This window comes from Carcharodon carcharias, chromosome 2 (assembly GCF_017639515.1).
Source record: "Carcharodon carcharias isolate sCarCar2 chromosome 2, sCarCar2.pri, whole genome shotgun sequence".
NCBI classification, from domain to species: domain Eukaryota; kingdom Metazoa; phylum Chordata; class Chondrichthyes; order Lamniformes; family Lamnidae; genus Carcharodon; species Carcharodon carcharias.
This window is the reverse complement of record NC_054468.1, coordinates 222,960,506-222,986,818: the sequence shown is the minus strand read 5'-3', so window position 1 is coordinate 222,986,818 and position 26,313 is coordinate 222,960,506. Positions and strand designations below refer to the sequence as shown.

The 26,313-nt window shown below is 43.3% G+C and overlaps 1 protein-coding gene across 5 annotated transcripts in view; it reads right to left on the bottom strand.

Annotated features, from left to right (window-relative positions):
- LOC121271948 (FERM domain-containing protein 6-like) overlaps positions 1-26,313 on the bottom strand; it is a 67,769-nt gene that overhangs the window by 31,957 nt on the left and 9,499 nt on the right. For 3 of the 5 annotated variants that reach the window (XM_041178216.1, XM_041178224.1, XM_041178208.1), the window contains exon 2: positions 802-1,017. In XM_041178216.1, the coding sequence (XP_041034150.1) occupies positions 802-987 (186 nt within the window). In that variant the 5' untranslated portion in view covers positions 988-1,017. The remainder of the gene's footprint in view (positions 1-801; positions 1,018-26,313) is intronic. The other 2 variants (XM_041178230.1, XM_041178239.1) reach the window with 1 other exon arrangement.

Below are 26,313 nucleotides of genomic sequence, written 5' to 3'. Positions count from 1 at the left end.
TGAAGATGACAGAGGGAGAGAAAGAAGGGCAAGAGTCACAACAAGCCATCTATAGCAGCTAGGGGCTGCTAGGAGCAGTGGGAAGCAAGAAGCACCAGAGCCAGGATATTGACTGCCTTCTTTTGTTAAGTATAACTTTTGTTACTTGATAAATTGTCCTGACACCACTGCATCAAGTGAATCCTTGTCCAAATTTGTTTCCTTTGAACCTCTTGTATTGCTGAATGCTGGCTGCGGAGAAAATGGTCTCTGACATTGGAGATTACTGGTCGATCATAATCAAAAAGTATTTATGAATACCAAACAATGTGCAAGGTATTAATTTCAGATTGCTAAAGGACCAAAACAATGTAAAAAGGTATGAAATCAAACGTGGAAAGGCCAAGAATGGGGGAATCCTAGATTGAGTGCTTGTTTGACTTGTACCAGGTTGTTTAGTGATTAAGCTGCTCCAGACGTTTAAGCAGGGTAGTTTCATTGCTGCAATACTAGTATCTGTTTCAGCATTGTAGCATGCAAGTTGAAGACTAAGAATGTGGCCAGTCAAGGGAGACTAGAACGTCTCAGCATGTTATAACCTACTGTTATAGAAAAGCTATATCCTTTGGACACCAACAAATGGCGTAACAATGTAACTAACTGGCCACATCCACATAGTTAACCTTTTCAGTAGTGTCAAGTATCAATTCTGAAACTCATAAGGAATCACAACAAATAATAATATCAATTGATATTCCAGTTGCAATAAATACTAAGTTCTAGTCAGTGCTTTTGTGCAGCCACAAAGAAATTTCTACTCACTCCAACGAGGACTTCAAGTTGTTCCTTGTTTGGCAGAAGTACAGAAACAACGCGTTGGCCCGGCATCATTTTATTTTGGAAAAGCTGCTTGTTCATGACGATACTGTGGGAAAGTTTCAGTTTAATTAATCTCTGTCCAGTCCAGTGCTGCCTTCCACAGGTTATGACGCTCTCTTCACTGAACATAGGACTACATTCGGTCTGGCCTCATCCTCCCTGCCAAATGACCATGTTTCAATATTAATTAATGAAAACAAAGCATGTGACGTACCAGGACTTGCGGATGTGGACACGTAGAGGCATAAACAATTAAGGAATCCTGGCCACAGATAAGGTACATTATTTTAAGTGTTACGCACGAACATAAGCATTTTTGACATCCAAAGAATGAAGGGGGCGGGTTTAAGAGAATTCTGGCAACTCAAGTCAAACTTTCATCAACATTTGCACAAACCTTATGCAATAAAATAGGAATTAAAGACAAAGGCTATTGAAGGTCATTCTAGAAAACTTTTCTCTGAAAAAAGACACTCCTAACACTGTTGGCAGCTTTGGGAAGAAAAGAAAGTTTATTTTTTTAAAAAAAGCATCCACCCACTTTGAGATACTGAGCAAATAAATGCAAATATTTCCGATGATCACCTCACCTGGTAGATCCCTTATGTTCAGTTTTATCTATGGTGCAGTGCAAAACATGTGACAAATATCAACTGTACCACCACATGGATGCATGTATGCCTATATGTAACATGTCTTTGAGCACGTTGTAAATACAACCAAATCCTTACTTTATTCAAACATGCCATAAGAAAATAAGAAACAGGAGCAAGAATAGACCATATGCCCCCTCAGGCCTGCTCCAACATCCAGTATAATCATAGCTGATCTTCTATCTCAAACTCTGCTTTCCTGCCTGTTTCTATATCCCTTAATTCCCTGAGAGATCAAAAATCTATCTTGGTCTTGAACATAGTCAGTGATGGAGCATCAACAACCCTCTGAGCAGAGAATTCAAAAGATTCACACCCTGAAGAAATTTCTTCTCATCGCAATCCTAATTGATCAGGACCTTAGCCTGAGACTGTGTCCCTGTGTTCTAGATTCCCCAGCCAGGGGAACGAACCTCAGTATCTGCCCTGTCAAACCTCTTCAGCATCTTGTATGTTTCAATGAGATCACTTCTCATTCTTCTAAAGTCCAGAGAGTGTAGGCCCAATTTACTCAGCCTCTCATCATAGGAATGTTATTGTGCAACACACAGATTGGAGGAATTTGATGCGAAAGCCTTTCTGTCAGTATTTTCTTCCTCCAACAATTGTGTTTTCTTTTAAGGAATTTGCTTTTTCACTTACTCTTCTTGACCCTGGTGTGCCACCTCCCCCCCCCACCCCACCACCCCACTGTGTGCTTTGGCCACTCATCTTGTTTGCTCTCAATGAACAACAAAAAAATGTGTTCTCAGCAACAAAGTTAGAAGGAGCCCAGACCAAAGTAAAAAAAAGGAAAAAAAAACACACTGAAATACCCTAAATAAAATTCGAGGTGAACAAACCACTTGTAATTTATTTAATCAGAATCAGTTGACTAGATCATTGCCTTGTAATTCACTCCCACCTATCCAGCAACTGTGCAAACGATTTGCCATCCAGACTATACATACATCAGTTACGTTATTGCGGACCAAATTAAATATTAAACATAAGGTTGAGCAACATCTTGGTTTTAAAATTCTCACCCTTGGGTTCAAACCCCACCAGGACCTGGCCCATCCCTATCTCTTTAATCTCCTACAGCATTATAACTCTCCACTTTGTGTGTTGCACAATAGCATATTGCAATAAATTGGGAATTTGGTGGTGTTTGCCAGGAGGATATGTTAAATACTTACGTGCTTCTGGTGGCACGGTCAATATTTATCACGTGTTTTGGACTCCACCAGGTGAAACTGAACATCATGGGTCCACTAAGTCAGGTGATCTTTGGAAATATTCACATCTCTATGCTCAGTATCTCATTGTGGGTGGATGCTTTTTTTTAATAAAAACTTCTTTTCCCCAAAGCTGTAAGTGCTATCTGAGTGTGCTTTTTAGGAGAATAATTTTCTATAATGATTGGCAAAAGCCTTTGCCTGGCACTCCTCAAATTCTGGCTTCCTGTGCATCCCCGATTTCCATCACACCACTATTGGCAGTCGTGCCTTCAGCTGCCTAGGCTCCAAGTGCAAGGATTCCCTCTCTAAACCTCTCCATCTTCAAACAACTCCTTAAAAGCAACCTCTTTGACCAAACTATTGGTCACCTGTCCTAATCTCTTTATGCAGCTCGGTGCCAAGATGGCACTCCTGCGAAGTGCTTTGGGATGTTTTAAAATGTTAAAAGCACCATATAAATGCAAGTTGTTGCAAATCAGATGTTGTCTCCCAGGAAGTGAGCATTCCCTCTAGAAATTCAGACAATGCTTTTTTTCCCCCACAAAATGCAATGACTCCAAGCAGACTATTAAATAACTATAATTAATATGATAGACTGTTAGTCATCTTCCCAGCAATATGAATTGTTGTTCCCTTTACTGTTGGTATTCTTTCGATCTGTCCTGATGAGTCAAGACAAAAAGCTTAGACAACATGCCTCTTTTTAGCAATATTATAGACTCTATTAAGACTTTTTTTGAAGAACAAGTGCTGACATTAAGGGATATTGTTGGAGAAGTTAGTATCTAGTAATTCATCCCTTCATGCTAGGCTCAAGTCATTAACCCAAGGAGCTGGGCCTAACTGAGAGTTTAAATCGTATGAGTAGACACATGCACCAGTCAGATGCACTAACTCTTGTGAGTAAACAGCTGGGGGTGCCAAAGAAATAACTTGGGATGATGTAGGCTGGATTGGGAAGAGATAGAAAGAATACTTTCAACTGGCTTGTAATTTTAAAAGGCGTGATGATGGTTGAGAGTCTCCTTTTAAGGTCGCATTCAGATGCCAACAGGCAGCTCTTTCAACAGGTCTTAAACAATAACTGAAAATAAAATGTCAGCAATGACAAAGAAATGTAAAAGGAGAAGGAAAATTCAAGCTTAATACACACAGTTAACAAAACTAACACTCCTGCAAGTGCAACTAGCAAAGAGAATAATCCTTTTCATTAGACCGAGAATCAGTTGGCCAATTCAGAACCAAGTTGGAGATTTGAGAACAGACTGACGAACTGCACACAAAACAAGGGCCAATAATACACATGCATGCACACAGATACAGACATGCATATAGGGGCAGACAGACAGGCATATAGACACACACACTAATATATATAGGCCTGCTAATACATGAGCAAGTGAGCCAGTTTTACAATTACGTGTGTACCATCAGCCTCTATTCCACTTGTGCACATGATATTTTTCATAAAAGCCAGCATTTCAAATATTAACTGCAAGCCACCATCTCCACCACCACTACCATTTGAAATACAGACTTGCCTGGTTCAAAATCCAGATGGGTTCTCACCATACTTTTGGCCAGGACAAATCTGGATATAGGTTCAGTAAGCCGCTTGCTGAGAAGTTGTTTTGTTCTTTCAGCAATTAAAAATAACAAAGACTTTTAGGAGCCGGGAAAAGCCAGCAAGTCCATCCTCTGACCCACAACTGCTCGGGTATGCAGCATGCACAGGCCACATCATCCCACAGTAAATAAAACAGATGTAATTGAAGAGGGACTGTGGCAAAGCCCAGACCTAACAGTTATATGGATAAGGGACAAAAGGAATATTACTTAATCACCACGTCACAATGACGAGATGTTCAGTGTAAAGGCGACCAGAGCGGCTTCATCAAAACCCAAAAGAATTAACAGCTAAAGATTAGCTACAATCTGTATGCTCTCTATAATTCTTTGATCACAATTCATAGTCCTACGCCTTTGGCTCACAGTATGTCATTGACATACACACACACACACACATACACACTTCACAGAGCAACATTCATTCAGGAACCTTATACACAAGCAAACATACAAGGATTCCTCGCCCCGCTCTCGAAATAAATGCAAACCTCCAACCAGACCAAAAAGCAGCTCTTGGCACCTCAGAGTCTGTGGTGTGGATATTTAGTTCTGAACAACTGAATTAATCCATCAAAAGAGATTAAAATCATGGCTAGGTTTTCAACTCGCTTCCGTGAGTAGGTGCCAGGGGCAAAATGGCCTACTCCTGTTCCTATGTTCCTAACATTAAATTCATCTACTGCTCTACTTTGCTGAGTTCAGACAGATTTCTCAAAGTATAGACTCACACTTTGGCTAAGAAGTCAACATCCTTCTGTTGCCTCATTCCGAGTGCAAACACCGGGTGTTGTATAATGTCACTGGTGCTGCATGCCACTGTAATGTAAAGGTGCTCAGCAGAGCAAGGGTTAAAGTGGGACTGCAGGATAGCCCCACCCAGGTATGATGTATAGACTCACATGGTAATAGACTGAGAGAACACTTTAGAGAGAACATTCTGGAGCCAGCCTGCATGGAGGTATCAGCTCCGTGCATGACCATACCTTGGATCTGTAAATAGTTAAAGGCTAACAATAAAGGGTTCATGTTTAAATATGCAAATCTCAAGATCTCTGCATTGAGACATCACAGCACATCATAATATAACACCAAGGGCAGGATTTTCCATGCGAGGTTCAGGACCCTGCCATCAAGCTCAAAAGGGGAGCAAGGGGGGGGACACACTGTGTAGAGAATAGGCAGGCATCTGCGATTTTCCCCAAATTGGCCCAATTACTGGCCAGAGGACAGGCTCGCTGTCCATAGGGCTTCTGAAGCTGGAGGACCAGTAGAAGGGACTCCAGCTCGGAAGCAGCATCAGGATGCCATGGCAGATGAGCAAGGGAGAGGGCCCTCCAACATTTTTAAATGGAAAATTTAGCAGCCATAACAAATTGTGAGGGTGGGGAAACTCCTGCACAGTGAGGTCTGCTGCTGTAGCTGAAGCCAGCAGGAAGGGAGTCTGGAGCACTGGCTCCTCAGTTGGCCTCCAACAATAGGCCTTTAATTGGGTAAATTGACTACCTGCCGCTTGCGGGCAAGTAGACCTGCTACTCCTCCTTCCCCATGCTACCACCAGAAAAATGCCCCGGGAGTGGGACGGATCCAAGGATCTGGCTTCAGGTGCAAAATTCCACACCTGCCTGGTTCAGTCTCTCCCTTTCATGATCATCCTCACACCACTGCCCCTTCACGGCCTAAATATTCAGCCCAGGCACTGATCATTGGAGAGCTGTTCAACTGTGGAAGATGGCACCATTCCTAACCTACCCTGATTGGACAGTTTCCACTTGGGAGTCATTGGGGGAAGCACAAACTATACAGAGTTTCTCTGCTCCCTAGCCCAGGAGCACTGAGATCAATTGTGGAACCCCTATTGGCAGGTTTTGAGCAGATTAACCTCAAGGCTTTCACTAAGAATTCCAGGAATGTCCATCCTATCCACTGGATATCTGAATCCAAAGTGCAGTTATTAAAGACGTGTGTGATAAACAGTGGTGCCTGGCTCAGTAAACCCATTATTTGTCTATATCACAAAGCAAACATATCAGTTGACTGATGCTAGGGAAAGTATTAATCCGTGAAGATCATTCCTCACGGTAACAGGACATTAATCTTCGTATCATAATGAGTCAACTGATTCAAACTGCAGGAATTTGCTGTAATCAGAAGCATTAGAGTCTAACAGACCTTTGTACCTTACATTTGTATTTATACTGATACAGAATTATTTGACTGCACACCTCTCCCCGCAACACCCACACCCCCCATCTTCCCCCAAATGGTTGGCAATTGAAAGCACTTGTAGCTGAGAAGTTTCATCAGCATCAAATAACAGGAGGATTTTAGTTATGTTTTAAATGTTTGAGGAAGAAAGGAATAAAAGGTTTAGCTGATAGGATTAGATGAAGTCAGGTGGGAAGAGGCTCAAAAAACCTTTTGGACCCAATGCCGTATTTCTGTGACTTCACTCCATATCAGTCTCTGTAAATAACGCACAGGTTTTAAATTTTCAGAAGATCATCAGATTTCCTGAGGGCTCCATCTAAGATACAGAAGGGGACTATTGCCCAAGGGTCCACTCTTACTGCACAAGCCTAAACAATGGGTGTTGTTGACAAGCTATTTGACTGACATCTGACAGCATTCATACACATCCACACCAGAGGCCACTGGATAGCGATCAGGAGTTGGCATTGTAGTGGCAGGGTGGCATCATTCTGGGACAAAAAGGCCAGTATCTTCGCTTTGCATCACTTTCACTCTCAGAAATGTCTATATGTGGTGATTATATTAGCTGAAGCAAACACTGCAAGGTTGAAAAGTCAATACGCAATTATTACAGTCAAACTTTGTGATTTATACATTCAAACGAACTTTTAGGCTTCCTGAAGGAGTACAAATCACCTCTAATGCAATATTACATACAATGCAAATAAGCATGGCAGATCGTACAGAATAAAGTACACGTGTGATTAATGGATGTGTGTAATGTACCAGGGCTGTGTCCACAACTAGGAGAACACGCCATGTGAGTACACTTCAGTGCCAAAGAAATTCAGCCGCTTAGGCCTACACATGGGTGAAAGGGTAATGGCATCTTGATATGCCATGAACGGTTCCCTTTACCTCCAACACGTGACAGGCTTTGAAATCAGTATCAGTCCAGGTAATCACTTAACCTGTCATCGGCTCATTCCGATGTTGTACTCCCAGTTTTAAGTATTTCAGTGCCTACACTTCGATATTTGGGAACTTCCATTTCCATGTACCATGGTGGCAGTGTGGGTTGGGAGACTGGTGCAGAAGGGGTTGGAGGTCGGGGGAGGAAGCAAGAAAAAGCGACAGAGAACGATAAGTGTTAACAAGAGAATGGTTTAGAAAAGAAATGGGAAGCAACAATTTTCCTTCGTCTATTCCCAGGACATGGTCTACATTGGGAAGGCAAGTGCTTATTGCTCATCCCTGGTTGCCCTGCGAAGGAAGTGGTGGACCTTTTTGTTGAACTGCTACAATCTGCATGATGATGGTGCTCCCACATTGAAAGCAGGTAGAGAATTCCAGAGCATTGACCTAGTAATGATGAAAGAATGTCAAAGTACATCCGATTTCAGCAATCAATACTACAAAACTGTTCTTATTTCCATTGTCGGAGCCTTAAAATGTAATATTTGCTGAAACACATTGCATTTTAAACAAATACAGACCAGAAAATACTCAAGATAAGAAGAAAAGGGTCAAAGAAACGGGAAGAGTTGTAAAACTGACACCACCACAGGCATGATGGGTCGAATGGCATCTTTCCATACAGTAATTTGTATATTTTAATTGTTCTTGGAGTGCCAAAACTGGCAAAGTAGTATATTGCCCATTCCCAGTTGTCATGAGGGCATTAAGAATCAGCCATGAAGTTAGGGCCTTGAGTCACATGCAGGTCAGACCAGGTCATTTCCAAAAAGGACAACAGTGAAGCAGTTTGGTTTTTGCAACCACCTAGCAGCTTTCATGTTTATTTTCTGCTGTTAGCTCACGTATTACCAGATTTAGTAAACTTGAGCTCAGTGTCTCTGGGTGGCCAGTCCAGTATCATATCCACGAGGCGACCCCACTCAATTTATCAAGTGCTGCATCCCTTGTGTCCCTACCCCACATTTGCCAATAACCAGGAAAAAGAGCCAATAAAATTTGGCTTCAGCACCCCTATGTTGGAGGGGTTGGTTAAACAATGGTCCCCACCCCTCTTTATCACCCAGTGAAGTGCAAGTCTGTGGATGTCACACAAGGACAAGATTGGGCTCAACTTTGATATCACCCAACCCCAAATAGTTGCCAACATTCACAATTCGAGCTTACTGAACAAAGAAAAAGAAACATCTAACTCCTACAGCATAAATGAAGTCACTATTACCTGCATCACACTCATGACTGAAGAGTAAGTGCAACTGCAAACATTGATGAAGTAAAACATGATAAATTCTAGCACTAACTTTCTGCTTGATATAGCTAATCAGCTTGATATATGCAACGCAGCATGTTATATTAAGCCAAATAGAAGTCCTAAATTTAGTCCCTGGTCTGTGCTGAATTAGCTGGTAATCCGTATTGAGGTGAGGGAGGGGTGGGAGGAAATAGTGCCCCTTGTCTTGGAGGGAAATTATATCAGCAAGGGTTCCCACTCAAACATCATCAATAGCCTCGCCTGAAAAATACACTAAGTTTGTCAACAGGTCTGAACTTGGCTGCAATTTCCTACACAGTCAAATAGCCTGCTGAGGTTTTCTTTATAAACTTGCGGGTGAAGAACAGCTAGTTGGGTAGGGTATCAAAGGCTGTGCCCCAACAGCAATTTCCACTCTTCATGGCAAAACTTATCAGAACATACGAAATAGGAGTAGGCCATTCAGCCCCTCGAGCTTGCTCTTCTATTCAATAAAATCATGGCTGATCTGATGTGGCATTAACTCTACTTTCTTGCCTGCTTCCCCCATAACCTTCAACTCCCTTGTCGGTCAAAAATCTAACACAGCCTTGAATATATTCAATGATTCAGCCTCCACTTCTCCCTAGGGAAGAGAGTTCCAAAGTTTAATGACCCTCAGAAGAAATACCTCCTCATCTCTCTCTTAAATGGGAGAGCCCTTATTTTTAAACTGTGCCCCCTAGTTCTAGATTCCCCCACAAGGGGAAACATCCTCCAAACATCCACCTTTTTGTTGCTTGCAGTAGCTCAATATGTTCCCTTTAGACACAGAAGGTTGGGATGAGTAAATCTCAGAGTAGCTTTCATCGCTTGGGTGGCTATAGTACAATAATTTTCCCCGCTCATAGTTACATCTCAGAAATCCTAGCGAAGGAAAACACTTCTGCTATTTTCCAACGCATCCAAATCAGTGTCGTTAATTCGACTTTGTTAAAGCCACAGGTGCTATGTGAAATGGCCCCATGGACAAGGAACTACTTGCTGTACTTGAGGCACACTGAAGCTCAGCACAAATCCATGCTGAGGGGCAGAGGGCTGACCAAGAGAAATGGTGAAAGGAAATTTTTTAAAAAACTTAACAGCCCTTGCAAAGAAACGTGTTTCGACCTATTTGACTTTGAGTACATAGAGGACAGAATTTTACATCCTGCGGGTGGGCGCGCGTCCGACCCCAAGAGGGGTAAAATCGCGCGAGATGACGTCGGGCAAGCGTCAGAATGGCATCATGCACTTGCACGATATTTCGCTCGGCGGCCAGGTACAAAAGTTAGAAAAGCGCCCGCTGACAATAAGCAGGCAATTAAGCTCATTCACGGTCCAATTGTAAGCCATTATTCGTGGTCTGTCCAAACTTACGGTTGGCGGACGGGCCATTCAGCCAGGCGGGCTTTACATTTTTGATAAAACCTCATCCAAGGGCGGGATGAAATCTCCATTAGGATTTAAAATAAAAAGGAAAATCTGGGGACTTCTTTTTTAAATGAGGTCTGCTTTCAGGTGCTTGATTGTGCTGCATGGACATTCTGTGCAGAATCTTTGTGCGTTCTTTTGTTATCTGGAGGTCTGCTGCTCCCTGGGGAAGCTGTCTGCCTTCAGGGAGCTCGGTGGAAGCGCTCACCAGCACCACTCGCGGTGACGTCGGCACCTGCCCTCTTCCTGCCCCCACCGGCAGAGCTGAGCCTTTCTCAGGGCGCGTTTCACGCTGACTGGCTGTTAATTGGCCAGCCAGCATGAAATCACAGTCACGGGACGGTTAACCCGGTCCGCTCCCGGACCCACCAATTGCATACACCCAACCAGCGCAAACTTCAGGACATACTTTCTGTTTGCAGGTATAATGTGTACAATTACCTTCCACTAAACACAGATTCAAGTCAATTTGACACAATTATACCTTACGCACAAATAGATGGTTATTGGAATTTTTGCCAGTTTCTTTTGCCTCATTTCCTTCCTTCTAATTATTGCTTCTTTCTGCTATTCAGAAAAATCTAAAAGAAGGGCCTGTAAGGTCTGTGGAACTGTCAAGCTGTCAAGTTATTTAAACAGCCAGCCTTTTAAAAACTGAAATAAAAATCCTGCCTGTGTTTGTGAGAATTTAAAAAAAAACCTGTTCCAACAATTTCAATTGTTGTTTGTTGACATTGTGGGAGAGGAAGATGTACTGGGTGGGTGGGGGGGTGGCGGAGGTGAGGTTGGAAGGGAGGGGACGAAGGTGCCAGGTGAGATGAGGTTGATGGGTAAAATCCTGGAACTCCCTCCCGAACTGCACTGTGGATGTACCCACGCCACATGGACTGCAGCGGTTCAAGAAGGCAGCTCACCACCACCTTCTCAAGGGCAGTTAGGGATGGGCAATAAATGCTGGTCCAGCCAGCGAAGCCCACATCCCGTGAATGAATAAAAAAAAGTTTCAGTTTAGAAAAACAGATTAAAAGAGCCTTTTCACTGAACAATTTAAGTTACAGGAAACAGGTTGTTCTCAAAGTGCACACATTCTAAAAAGATAGGGAAGTTATTTATTGAGGCCTAATAACATTTTAAATTTCTATCATAACAATTTCACCTAATGCAGTCACCTAACAGGTTTAGTAAACTCTTAAGGGGTTCCAGATTACTGAATTAGTCAGTTACAAGATCTTTATAGATAATGGAGGCCGCATTTCACTTCATCCACCCAAACACCATCCAATTATTTCTTAACCTCCATTCCGACTGGAAATTCATTCCAAAATGTTAATCACTCTAAAAATAGATGTCCTGAAAGGTTGCTGCAAGCAGATAGAGTTGTAACTCAAAAGAGAATTGGATATATACTTGTAAAAGTTTGCAGAGCTATGGGGAAGGAGCAGGGTGTGAGATTAATTAGATAGTAGTAATAAGGAGACGAAATGGATCAAATGGGTTCCCTCTCTGCTGTATGGTTCTCTGATACTCTCTACAGGGGGATAAAAAAAGCCTCCCGATTCAGTCCTACAATTACCTTGTATTAGCTTGAACCTGTAGAACTTAATTTCCCCGTTAGTATTTTCCATAGCCTTAGCAAACATACACAGGTAGACGACCTCAAATCTGGCTACCCAAAACCAGCAGTGTCCAAGAACCAGACATTTTTATCATGTTCCATGCACCAATTTAAATGAAGTACAATTTAAAATAAAATCACTTAGCTGGACAATTCAGCTCGGAGCTGCATTTACACAGTGTGGCTCCAGACTAGTACCGGCCTCTTGCGCTTCATGCACTGCTCTATCTCACACTCCAAGGAACCCTTGACCCCACCCAGCATGACCTGAACTGTCCATGGCCTGAACCACACGACCCAAAATCCAGCAATATCCGAAATCTGGCACGGCCTTGATCCTGAGGGTGCCAGATTTAAGGTATTGTGCCTGTACCTCAAAGTTCTTTAGGATGCTGTTTGACTAGGCTGAAAAGCACCATGATTCTTCTCATAAATCGGAAGCAGTCTATGGCTTTTCTCTGCACTACCTCTTAACACTCAACTATATCTTGTGTTTCTCAACAACCAGGAATGCACTCAGTGCTCCAGGTACACTTTGGCCAGGGCAATAAACAATCTGATTATGATTTTCCCTGACTTGTAATCTGCTCCTTTAGTTATATTGTTCAGCATTCTTTTGGCTTTGTTGATTGCTGCTCTCCATTGGTTGTGAATGCTGAATCTACTAAAATAATTGGATATGCTGAATAATACTGAGCCTGCCAAAAGCTAAACAATAAATAATTTAAGATAAACAATCAATATAGCTCTTAATGGCATAATGGCACTTAATTGCTGGAAACAACACGCTTACGCAGCAACTGGTTCTCTGCAAACAAAAGGAATCTGTTAAAGCCTTGTACCTTTTAGAATTACCTATTGTTCCCTGTTGTTTTCTCCATGATAACACCTCAGGCAATTAGAGTCAACGTGCCAACCAACCGGCACCCTTTTCTCCTGTGGTAAAAATTGTGATTACTTGAAATTTGGTGTTCTTGCATTTGTTTTGAGTATAAGATGAAAAGCTTCAGCAACATGTCTTTCTTTCCAGCAAGATTCAAGTTCTGTACAACTGAGTGACTGTTTTATTAGACAATTCTTTCAACATTCTCCCCACCTTTTTCAACATCATCCATGAAGTAAGTGTGTTGCCTATTTTTTCCTTCCTATGCACAACAACTTGAATTTAAATTTCATCTGCTATTATTTGACCCACTCACCTATTTTTCTTAACCTGTAATTTCATGGCTATCTTCTCTGATTCCACTGCCCCTCCTCCAAGCTTGGTCACAGAAGAAATGCTCAATGTCTCTCAATACATTGCTCAATAAATAACACGTGACAGGGACAACAAATAAAATTATTTGAGACAACAAATAAACGAAGAAGAAAAAAGATGCTGACAATCATCAAATATTCTATCCTTCAGGTCAAAAACAAAAATAAGCCTGTCTGATTTAGGAAATAAACTATGAATTCAGTTTATTAAAATTAGCTAGATGAAAGCAGAGAGTTAATACATATGTTACTTGTAGAATTTTCAACTTCCAGCTCCTCCAGATACAAAAATAATTTTAACAATCACAATAATTCACAAAGTATCTTAGCCACAAGGTTTTGTCTGCAAAGAAAGCAAATCTATTCTCTCTCTCAGTTGGCTCCAAAGAACTGAAGGACATTGCTTGGATTGCACCCTTTGATCTTGAGAACAGGAAGTAAAGTTAGCTAGCATATTTAAATGAAGCTGCTCAGATTTACCGGACTCTCCTCAGATGGTAGACTTTGGCATGTTATGTAGCCTTTTCCTTTCAAGTGATTGATTTTACAACAAAGCTAGCCATCTCTTTTAAGTGGTTTCTACTTATTTTGCTATTCCCATAGAAATTACCTTTGAAGTGATATATCGGATACAAGTTATTAACATATACCCTCTCCAAAATGTGGAAAGAAAGTTGGCAGAGGGATAGGAGCAACTGAAGGACATTTTCTCTCAATAGTCAAATACAACCTGACCAGCCATTATTAATCTGTTAAGCCTTGTATATAGTCAGCATGTCCTGTGAGCATCACAGGCATCACCCTTGCACTCTGTAACACTTTTTCTGTCACACTTTGCTGATAACCTCGTGGGCCATATAAAGCAGTTCACTCTGAGCAACTCCACAGGAGATCTGCTTTAAATATATAGATGTGATTTTGCACAGAAATACAACAGGGAAACAGGTGTTCAGTTAACTAGTCCATATTGGTGTTTATCCTTCACATGTGTATAGCTCAAATCCCATGTGCTTCTGCAACCTTTTATTCCCTTTTACTTAAACCACCAGATTATTAAATGTTGATATTGTCTCTGTTTCAATCATTGTCTCTAGAAGTGCTTTCCACAATCAGGTAATTCTTTCAGCCTCCTTTCTTTCAACCAGCTCTCTAACCTATCCTTAGATGTTGACATGGTTTCTGCTTCAGTTACTAACTCCAGTAGTGCATTCCACACCTTCACAAAATGTGTTTCCTCTGTTCTCTCCTAAATCCCTGACATTCAATATTGAATCTTTGTCCTTCACCTTGGACCACCCCCAACCACAGCAAAACAATGTTCCTCACATTTGCGACTCCTCAGATACTAAAGCAGTCCATGTCTAAATGCAGCAAGACCTGGACAATATCCAGGCTTGGGCAGGCAAGTGACAAGTGACATTCACGCCACATAAGTGTGAGGCAATGACCATCTCCAACAAGAGAGAATCTAACCATCACCCCATGACAATCAATGGCATTACCATCACTGATTCCCCCACTATCAGGATTCTGGGGTTACCATTGACCAGAAACTGAACTGAACTAGCCATATAAATACTGTGGCTACAGGAGCAGGTTAGAGGCTAGGAATCCTGTGACGAGTAACTCACCTCCTGACTCCCCAAAGCCTGTCCACCATCTACAAGGCACAAGGCAGGAGTGTGGTGGAATACTCCCCACTTGCCTGAATGAGTGCAGTTCCCACAACACTCAAGAAGCTTGACACCATCCAGGACAAAGCAGTCCGCTTGATTGGCACCACATCCACAAACATTCACTCCCTTCACCACAGACGCACAGTAGCAGCAGTATGTACCATCTACAAGATGCATTGCAGGAATTAACCCAGGCTCCTTAGGCAGCATCTTCCAAACCCACAACCACTACCATCTAGAAGGACAAGGGCAGCAGATAGACGGGAATACCACCACCTGGAAGTTCCCCTCCAAGTCACTCACCATCCTGACCTGGAGATATATTGTCGTTCCTTCACTATCACTGGGTCAAAATCCTGGAACTCCTTTCCTAACAGCACTGTGGGTGTACCTACACCACACAGACTGCAGTGGTTCAAGAAGGCAGCTCACCACCACCTTCTCAAGAGCAACTAGGGATGGGCAATAAATGCTGACCCAGCCAGCGAAGGCCACATCCCCTGAATGAATAAATAAAAAACATTCAGTACTGTTTCCCACCCCTTACAGTGTAAAATCACCTCTATTCTAATGTAAAACCTTCCACAGCAGGATTTTTCAGTCGGCGTGCGGGGCCGGTACAACATGCCAAAGCGTAAAATGACGCGCGATGACATCGGGCGTGAATCCCAATGTCATCGCGCTGAGTTGCGATATTTCGTTTGGCGGGCACGCGCCAGAGTCAGCTGCGCGCCCGCCGATATATAAACGGTCTATTAAGGCCAATAAGGAACCAATTAAGGTTATTGTAAATGCTGCCCATCCAACCTTAAGTTTGGTGGGCAGGCAAAAAGGCCAAGCGGCCTTCGCGTTTTTAGGAAACCTCATCCGCAAGCATGTCCCATCTCATGTGAGTCACATGAGGGGACATGTTTAAATACATTTTTAAACCTTTTATTCATTATTTACAGTAGCAATTCAATCTCCCTGAGGCAGCTCCGTGCTGACTCCATTCTGACACTCTCTCCTCCCCAATTTTAAAATTTGCAGATGCTATGAAACTTGGAAGTATTGTGAACCATGAAGTAGAACTTAAAAAGAACAAAGACAGGTTGCTGGAATGGGCAGACAAGTGGCAGATGAAGTTTAATGCAGAGAAATATGAAGCGATTCATTGTGATAGGAACAATGTAGACAGACAATATAAAATGAAGGGTACAATTCTATAGTGGGTTCAGAAGCAGAGGAACCTGGGTGTATACGTGCTTAAATCATGGAAGGACAGGTTGAGAGAGTGGGATTAATAAGGCATACAGCATCCTGGGCTTTATCAGTAAGGGCATAGAGCAAGGAAATTATGTTTTTTTTTAATTCATTCATGGGATGTGGGCGTCACTGGCTAAGCCAGTATTTTTTTATTGCCTGTCCCTAATCGCCCTTGTTCAGAGGGCAGTTAAGAGTCAATCACATCACTCTGGGTCTGTAGGCCAGACCAGGTAAGGACGGCAGATTTCCTTCCCTAAAGGTCATCAGTGAACCAGATGGATTTTTACAACAATCGACAATGGTTTCATGGTCAGACTTTTAATTCCACATTTTTATTGAATTCAAATTTCGCCATGTGCTCGGTGGGATTTGAACCCAGGTCCCCAGAGCATTACCCTGGGTCTCTGGAACACCAGTCCACTATGCCATCGCCTCCCCGTAAGGAAGGAAATTATGTTAAACTTGCATAAAACACTGGTTCGGCCTCAGCTGGAGTATTGCATCCAGTTCTGGGCACCGCCCCTTTAGGAAGGATGTGAAGTGATTCGAGAGGGTGCAGAAAAGATTTACAAGAATAGTCCCAGGAATGAGGAACGTCAGTTACATAGAAAGATTTGAGAAGTTGGGACTGTTCTCCCTTGAAGAGATGGTGGAGAGGAGGTTTAATAGAGGTATTCAAAGTCATGAGGGGTTCCAACGGAGCAAATAGGGAGAAACTGTTCCTGTTGGTGGAAGAATCGAGAACCAGGGGTTAAGGTAATTGGCAAAAGAAGCAATGGAGATATGAGGAAAAGTATTAACTCAGCGAGTGGTCAGGATCTGGAACGGACTGCCTGAGAGTGTGGTGAAGGCAGGGTTTGTTGAGACTTTCAAAAAGGAATTGGATGATTATCCGAAAAGGAAAAATTTGCAGGGCTACGGGGAAAAGGTCAAGAGTGGCACGAGGTGAACTGCACCTTCAGAGGGCTAGCACAGACACAAAGGGCTGAATGGCCTCCTGTGCTGTACCCATTCTATGATTCTCAGTGCAAGCACAGTTTTGTTTAGCTGCAAAGCAAGCTACACAGCCATATCCCACAGGATAAAATAGCTCCATGACGATAGATTTATGGTGGTTTGGCTGTTCGTTTGCTGAACTCTCTGTCGGATGGGACTTTACAAGATGCGTAAATTAACACAACAATCCTAGTCATACGTTTCCAAGGACTTCACACAAAAGTTATTTGTCCATCAGCACGCAGGGCACCTTTTACATGAAAATAAAGGCAACTGAAGCTTGACTAACCACTCAGTGATGTTAAGCATATTTACTGGGTACATTAATGAGGATTGAGGTTGTTCCAACTCAACCAGCCTTTTAAGAGAGAAGCACGAGCCCTGTCATCTAGTTTTCAGTATTTTGTTTCATTCATCACAGGCGCTGACAGGGGCTGCCATCTTTGCAACTTATCTCAAGCTGGCTGATGAGAAGCAGCCCCCTTTCCCCTCACCCACACCCCCCCCACCCCACCACCATCCGCCCCCCCCCCCGCACCATCCGTCCCCCCACCACCACCACCACACAACCCCAAATGCATTCAAGATCTTTAGAATCCAAAAAGTCACATTTCTGTTGCCTCCAAGGAAGCAGCAAAACAGCTGGCCCTGATCAGGAGGCCCAGTATTGTCGGATGGCCGGCTCCTTTTAATCAGGCAGGGGTTAAATGGTACAGCTGGGGAAGGAGTGAGCTGCTGACCCACACAGGTCAAGAACAGATAGGGGCAATTCCCAGGGTGTGCCACATTAGGTAATCTCACCAAAGGCAGGAGCAGGGACATTTTAATTTCACTTAGTACCTCAGATAAGGAAGATGGCGGGGTAGGGTAGGGTGGTGAACTATCAAGGTTTCCACTCCATAACACTACCTAGTGACCCTGGAAATGCGTGTATCTGGCTGTCAGATGTGAGGATAAACAAGTTCAGCTGTCATGTAGCCTCCAAATCTCGTCTAATTAAATCTCCTGCTGTTACCGAATTGCTATCACCATCACAAGCTACCAATGGTGACCATTGTTTGGACTCATATGAAGGAAGGTGATTTTGGCAAGGTACCACAGGACAGCTGAAATTCTGGTATTATGACAATGTCTTCAGGAGACAGGAGAACCTTGGAAAGGAAATTGTCCAATTCCTCCCTCTCCAGCTTGAGGGACCAAGGAATAATAGATACCTGGGAGTGAATTACCAGGCTATAATCAAGGAGTTCAGGTGGTATCAAAGCTAGGAGATTAGGTTACAGCCTGGCAACTCTATAGCTGATACTTGTGTGTGTTATAGAATTTCACACATCACACATCCTGCACACATTTAAAAACAGCACATGTATACATAGCACGGTCTGAAAAAGAAAACACCAGCCTAACAATTCTCAGAAATTCCAGAAACAATACACGCTGAAAGGTTAAATTGCTAAAAAGTCAGCAAAAAGCGGAAAAGCATTTCAGTAAACATAACAGTCGTGTGAAACGTTCATATCATGTCTCCTCGAATTCTGATAAAAACAAGAAAATATCCCCTTCCCAAATTGGTTTGACCTTTCATAACACCGGGGGATAAAACATTCAAATGTTTAGAGATCCTTCATTCATACTAAAAAGATCGATATTATGCCCATCGTGCCTCAGGGCGTTCCAAAGTACTTTACAGCCACTGGCCAGCCCTGGCACGGTGGCTCCCGCCACAGTGGAGGCATTCAGAAGTCCACCAGAAGATCCCGCTGGTGAGAGGGGCCGGAAAATTCCAGCCTTTGCTGTAATGCAGGAAGCGCGGCAGCTAATTTGTGCACAGCAAGGTCCCATAATTGTTTGTTTTTAGTGGTATTGGTTGAGGGATAAATATTGGCCAAGACACCAATGAGGATTCCTCTGAACTTCTTTAGAATGGTGCCATGAGATCCTTAACATCCACCTGTAGGGTGCAGAATGGGCCTTGGTTTAATGTCTGATCCAAAAGACAGCGCCGCCAACAGTGCAGCACTCCCTCAGTACTGCACTGGAGTGTCAACCTGGATTTTGTGCTCAAGTCTCTGGAATGAGATTTGAACCCGCAGCCTTCTGACTCAGAGGTGAGAGAATGTAGTGGGATTGTTTACATCCATCCGGGAGGGGCAGGTGGAACCTTGGTTTCAGCATTCCTTCCGAAAGATGGCGTCTCCAACGGTCCAGCAGTCCTTCGGTTTTGTACGAGGAGTTACAGCAAGGATTATGGGCTCAAGTCTCTGGAGTGAGGTTGATACCCACACAGCCACAGCTGATACTGTGGTGATAGCGGCAGCAATTCAAGAGAACCATGTTTCTAAAGCATATTAGCTTAAAGACTTTTCCTGTTGCGTGTTAATGCCAACACATGAGGTAAACCTGGTGACTGTGATATATGTATTTCCCTGATGATTCCCTGCCCCCATACCAGAGCTGCCTTAGCCAACAGTGCATGTCAGCTGCAGTATTGAGAGGGGTAACCCGAGTATGTAAGGCCACTAACCTACTCATCTAATCTGCTCATCTAATCTGCTCACAGGAGGACAGCTGTTTGCTCCACTTCAACCTATCACACAAGGGAATCCATTCCTGCACCGATGAATACTCCAAGATGTTGCCGATGAATAAGGTGGTGAAACAACTGCTTTAATTGATGTACGCCTCCTTTCCGTTATGCAACCTTTCCAATCACCACATCCCCGGCAGTGAGTAAAATGGGGTTCCTGCAGCACAAACACAAGAGGCTTCCTTTCACCCATGTATTAAAAAGGGCTCTGAGCAGCCCTGTATCTGCTGAGCAAAAAAGATGTAAGCAGGTCTGTGGACAGCCTTCATAGCAACATCACTGCTGAGATTTGGCAGCATTGCAATGTCTCGAACCCACAAGGTGACAAGTCCTGTACGCCTGCTTCCGTGGCACTGCAGCTGATGGCGCAGCGGTTAAGCAAACATCAGAGAGTGGCTCACTTCAGATATTTCAAACCTGTTTTTGTCAATTTTGTTTTAAAATATATCCCACAAATACTTACAAGTCCAGAGGCAAGCTACATTGTTCCTAGGCACTGTGTCACAGTATCTGAGCTGAGTCTGAAAGTCTAAGGGTAGTGACCAACGTTGGGTGGATGGGCAGGGTGGGGGGCGGGGAACTGGGAGTCACTTCTGTCATATTTTTCAGACAGCTTGTGCTGGAGGTCAGTGATGTGGCAAAGCCCAGCCCCCTGAAGCCTGTACCATTTGTGTTTACATATACTCACCAAATTATACATTTTTTTGCTCCTGTTTCCGAACAGTGCCCTGTGTGCACCCCAATCACCCACTTTTACAATTGTCAACAGAAGCTGGGCTCCACAGTGCATAAACTGAGGGGACAACACCCCAAAGTTGGATTACCCAAAGCAAGCACTCCCAACAGTAGACTGGGGTCCAGAAGAACTCTGGTTCTCTGAATCCCAACTGTTTCACTAAAAAAAAGTGTCATTTCATAGAGAACTATTGATCATAATGCCCTGCCACAAAAGCATTTCTAAAGTTGTGTTCCCAATTTTAGCTGAACCATATTTGAGAGAGTGGGCGATGTTAGCAAGAAGAAACAAATTAAGGGACAATGTAAGGAAATCAGAGCACAGTTCCATCCAAACCATGGGGCTGCATTTTACAAGGGTACAGATATGTGGGGAGTTCCTCAGGGTAGTGCTTTTGGCCCAACCATCGTCAGCTGCTTCATCATAAGGTCAGAGATGGGGATGTTCGCTGATGATTGCACCATTCACAATTCCTCAGATACTGAGGCAGTCCATGTCCAAATGCAGCAAGACTTGGACAATATCCAGGCTTAGGCTGACAAGTGGCAAGTAACATTCGCGTCACACAAATGCCTGGCAATAACCATCTCCAAGAAGAGATAATCTAACCCTTGCCCCTTGACAATCATTGGCATTACCATCACTGAATTCTCCACTTTCAACACCCTGGGGTGGCCAGTGGCTGTAAAGTACTTTGGAATGCCCTGAGGCACGACGGGCATAATATCGATTTTTTTAGTATGAATGAAGGATCTCTAAACATTTGAATGTTTTATCCCCCGGTGTTATGAAAGGTCAAACCAATTTGGGAAGGGGACATTTTCTTGTCGGGTGTTTTTATCAGAATTCGAGGAGACATGATATGAACATTTCACACGACTGTTGTGTTTACTGAAATGCTTTTCCGCTTTTTGCTGACTTTTTAGCAATTTAACCTTTCAGCGTGTATTGTTTCTGGAATTTCTGAGATTTGTTAGGCTGGTGTTTTCTTTTTCAGACCGTGCTGTGTTTACATGTGCTGTTTTTAAATGTGTGCAGGATGTGTGATGTGTGAAATTCTATAACACACACAAGTATCATTGACCAGAAACTGAACCGGGCTAGCCATATAAATATTGTGGCTACAAAAACAGGTCAGAGGCTAGGAATCCTGTGATGAGTAACTCACCTCCTGACTCCCCAAAGCCTGTCCATAAGTCAGGAGTGTGATGGAATACTCACCACTCGCCTGGATGAGTGCAGCTCCCACAACACTCAAGAAGCTTGACACTGTCCAGGACAAAGCAGCCCACTTGATTGGCACCACATCCACAAACATTCACTCCCTCCATCACTGTTGCACAGTAGCAGCACTGTGTACCATCTACAAGATGCACTGCAGGAATTCACCAAGGCTGCTTAGACAGCACCTTCCAAACCCACGACCACTACCATTTAGAAGGAAAATTTGTGCCACACAAGTGCCAGGCAATGACCATCTCCAACAAGAGAGAATCTAACCATTGCCCCTTGACGATCAATGGCATTACCCCCACGCCGTGTGAAGAAGGATAAAGGCAACAGATAGATGGGAACACCGCCACCTGGAAGATCCCCTTCAAGTCACTCACCATCCTGATTTGGAAATTCATTGTTGTTCCTTCACTGTCACTGGGTCAGAATCCTGGAACTCCCTTCCCTAACAGCACTGTGGGTGTACCTACACCACTTGGACTGCAGCGGTTCAAGAAGGCAGCTCACCACCACTGTCTCAAGGGCAACTAGGGATGGGCAATAAACGCTGACCCAGCCAGTGAAGCCCACAACCCGTGAATGAATTTTTTAAAAACTGCTCCCCCACCCCCCTCCTCCCCCACCAGAAGGAAAGACGGCCAGATGCCGACAAATCCGGAACAAGCCCCCCTTCCATAGCCATAATATGCTGGGGTTCGGCTAAATTGGTTGATAGGGGACTTCTGCCCCTCAGTGGCAGGGAGTCCTGCCCTCAGGAGCTGATAGTTCACCTGATTGGCAGGCAGCTTCAGCGGTCTGGCAGTGCCAGAGCTCAGCAGTGGGCACTGCCGGGATTGCAGGAAGGGGGTGAAGAAGATCATGGCTGCCTCAGAAAGTCCCAGGGTTTTCAAGCGAGGAGAAATCCTACAGCCCAGAGAGAGAGGGAAAGAGGGGGATGGGGGAGCTGGGTTTTGTGAGGCAGATGATGTGGAAGGAAGGCAAGGGTGATATCTTGGGGCCGGGGGTGGAGTGCCCCTAATGCGTGTAGGGCAAACCCAGCGCCAACCCCCCCCACCACTCCTTCTCGTCCTTTGTCATGTAGGCCATAGAAATCGGCCACCCACTCATGCTTCTTGCCCACACCAGCCGTATTATGGCATGGGCAGCATATTAGCCAGGTCAATGGGCTTGCTAACAAAGTAATTATCTTTATTTATTTCCATATGGTGGGCAAAAATACCCTCAACCTGATTAAGGAAAAGATAAAAGGAAGTTATTTATTTTATGAAAAGCATTAAGTACGAACCTAACCTGTAAACAAGTATTTTGATGCGTTAATTCCCCGCTGAATGAAATAAGATGGTTTTAGTGCCCGCCCAACTAGACTATTATGGGGGTCAGCTCAGGTGTAGGCGGGAAGGTGATGGGTCAGCCAGCCTATTTTACCTGCCCTACCTCCCCCCTCGCCACAAACACACCTTGCGGGGGCACGTAAAATCCATCCCATTATTTACTGACAGAAAGCTACAGAAGAGCATTGTCAAAAAGTTAGCAATGAATCAGCTCCCTGTCCTCTCAGGAACAAGATGCATTCTTTACTAATAATTCCCAATTTTAAAGAATAAAAACCTCATCAAAAATACCCTCAACCTGATTAAGGAAAAGATAAAAGGAAGTTATTTATTTTATGAAAAGCATTAAGTACTAACCTAACCTGTAAACAAGTATTTTGATGCGTTAATTCCCCGCTGAATGAAATAAGATAGCTTATCAGTCCTGTTTCCTTCAAATAAAGGTTTACACTCTTGTAACAATTCAGCCTTTAAACAACATCATAATGGGGAGTTCTTTTGCCATATTTATTTTGAGGTCATCAAGATCACACTTCTCTGATGCAAATTTCCAAAAGAATCTCTTGCTCCATTCAAAAATTGGTCCTCTATGAATGCATGTACTTCTTTAAAACCAAGAATTTTTAATATCGATTACTTGTTCAAAACAGGACAAAGACAAACACCTACTTCAATTCATGTCTTTGTTTATTTTAAACAGCAATGGGTCATTAACCTCCTCTTTAAAGTGTCGGTGACTGGACAACCTGCAGGACATTTCCAGTTTGGTCTAGGAACAGACCTGGAATGACAGTCTGTACATCCTGCTTCTGCTTTTTTATTTGTGGTCTTGTCGCTCCACAGTACAAACCGTGCCAGTTAGGATTTTGAATTGTACAAATGCTATGAGTGACACAAACAGAGCTAAGTGAGATTCGACTGATATAACAACGTGTGGTTGCTCAGGGTTGGAAGAACAGCTGCTGTCATTGACATCTGCACCCAAGGTCTTTTTGTTAATGACCCATGGAGATTGGAGATCTAAGATCTGCAACAGGAGACCGGAAACCTGTCAGATGATTTATTGCAGTTAGCGATTTGGGGGAGGGAGATGTGGGCGGAAGATTGAGCAGAAGGTGTGCAGTAATGAGGAGGAGTTTAAAGTATTTGCCCTTTTCCTTGCTTTCTCCATTAATTCTAAATTTTAGCTCCGACAGTGGGATTTTAAAGAGAGGCAGCTGCTGTAATATGCCACTCTTCCAGTCGAAGATAAATAAAAACTAACACCTTCAGATGAAAAATAGGGGAAAAAATACTCCACCTTCCAAATTAAAATAACTGAAATAATCAGAGGAAACTGCTGGAAATAATAAATTGGGGGGCGATTCTTAACTGATGTTGGTGGCTTTGTTTCATATAAGTGACTGACCGTGACACATAGCCAACGTCAAGTATTGCTCAGATATATTTCTGATCTTCATTGAATTATGTGGGTGGATTGAATACTTCAAATTTATTCTGAAAGCCTGAATGTTTGCAAAATAGGACAAAGGCACAGACACACAGGTGGAACACTACATCAAAACGTCCAGTAAATAATGAACGAGGTGCAGATTCCCATCGAGGCATTCTCTACCCCAGAGGGCTGTGGAGTCTCAGTCATTAAATATGTTCAAGAGAGATCGATTAATTTCTAGGTATTAAAATTATCAAGGAGTATGGGGATAGTGGGGGAAAATGGCATTGAGATAGAAGATCAGCTATTATCTTGTTGAATGGAGGAGCAGGCTTGAGGGGGCCGAATGGCTTACTCTTGCTCCTGTTTTCAATGTTCCTAACTGCTACACTGAGTGCTATTCCTGAATGGATTAAAGAGGCGATAAAAAAATCTACAAAGATAACATAAGAAATAGGAGTAGGAGTAGGCCATTCAGCCCCTCGAGCCTGCTCTGCCATTCAATAAGATCATGGCTGACCTGATTGTGGCCTTAACTCCACTTTCCTGCCTGCTCCACCATAACTCTTGACTCCCTTGTCAATCAAGAATCTGTCTAACTCATCCTTGAATATGTTCAATGACCCAGCCTCCATTGCTTCTGGGGGAGAGAATTCCAAACGCTAACCACCCTCAGAGAAGAATTCCTCCTCATCTCTGTCTTAAAACCCTTTTCTTGAAACTGTGCACCCTAGTTCTAGGTTCCCCCATGAGAGGAAACATCCTTAACATCATACAAGATCGGCAATTCTGAAGAGATAAATGCAAACATTTGTAGGTCTAATTTTCTATTCAGTTTCAACAACATAAAATATCTTAATATTATAATTCTCCATGCCTCGCCCCTCCCTATCTCTGTAACTTCCTACAGTCCTATTATCCTTCAAGATCTCTGCGTTCATCCAATTCTGGCCTCTTGCACACTCCCCCATTTACATTGCTCTACCAATGGTTGCCATGGCTACAATTGCCCGGACCCCAAACACTCACAATTCCTTCCATTAACCTCTCTACATCCCTACCTGTCTCTCTTCCTTTTAGATACTCTTTAAGGCCTACCTCTTTGAGCAAGCTTTTGGCCACCTGTCTAAATAAGTGGCTCAGTTTCAAATTCTATCTGATTTTGCTCATGAGCAGTGTCTTAGATGCTAAAGGCATCTTACTATGTTAAAAGCGCTATATAAATGCAACATGTTACTGTTGCTCAATAACTGAGCGTCAGTAGCAGGACAGACGGAGTAGTGGGTCAGGATGTTTGCTGTTGACCACTATGAGCTATCTAGTTTAGACAGAGCAGATGGAAATTCATCCACTAACACCTGTGTGAAGCGAGTTTGAACAACTTAAACCTAATCCCTACTTGGTATGAGCTGATAGCACAAATTTGACACAATGAAAACCGCATTCAGAGAAGTCAATGTGTGTGGCAAATGGAAAATGCTACCCGAGTACATTGCTGAGTGCACTTCCAAGTTTCAGGTGAAGGTGCGTTATTGGTGTAGAGTAGAGAGGATTTTACTCTGCTTATAACTGTGAACTGAGTACTTGATATAGGCCCTCAAAATGAACGGCTCACATTTTACAGTGTATCACCCCTCACGTTAACTCAAAATTTCACCTAAAATTTAAAACGCAACTGCACTCACTCAGTGGGATAATGTTACTGAGTGATACAGACAAGGAGAATTCAAAACAAATGCACAGTGTGTGCTAAGTGAGCTACACTCAGCCAAGACAATATTAATGGTGTCAATGGAAACAGGGTAGAACACAAAGGGTAGAAAAATAGAGTAACTGGAGTTCAACCCTGATGGCTACCTAGTGACCTTAGCTGGGTGTGTCTGCACCCGCAAGCATGTGCATATAGCTCTTGTATCCCATCAACAGTCATTGTTCAAACTCAAACACAAGAGAAGTGCACCAGTAACCCCCTT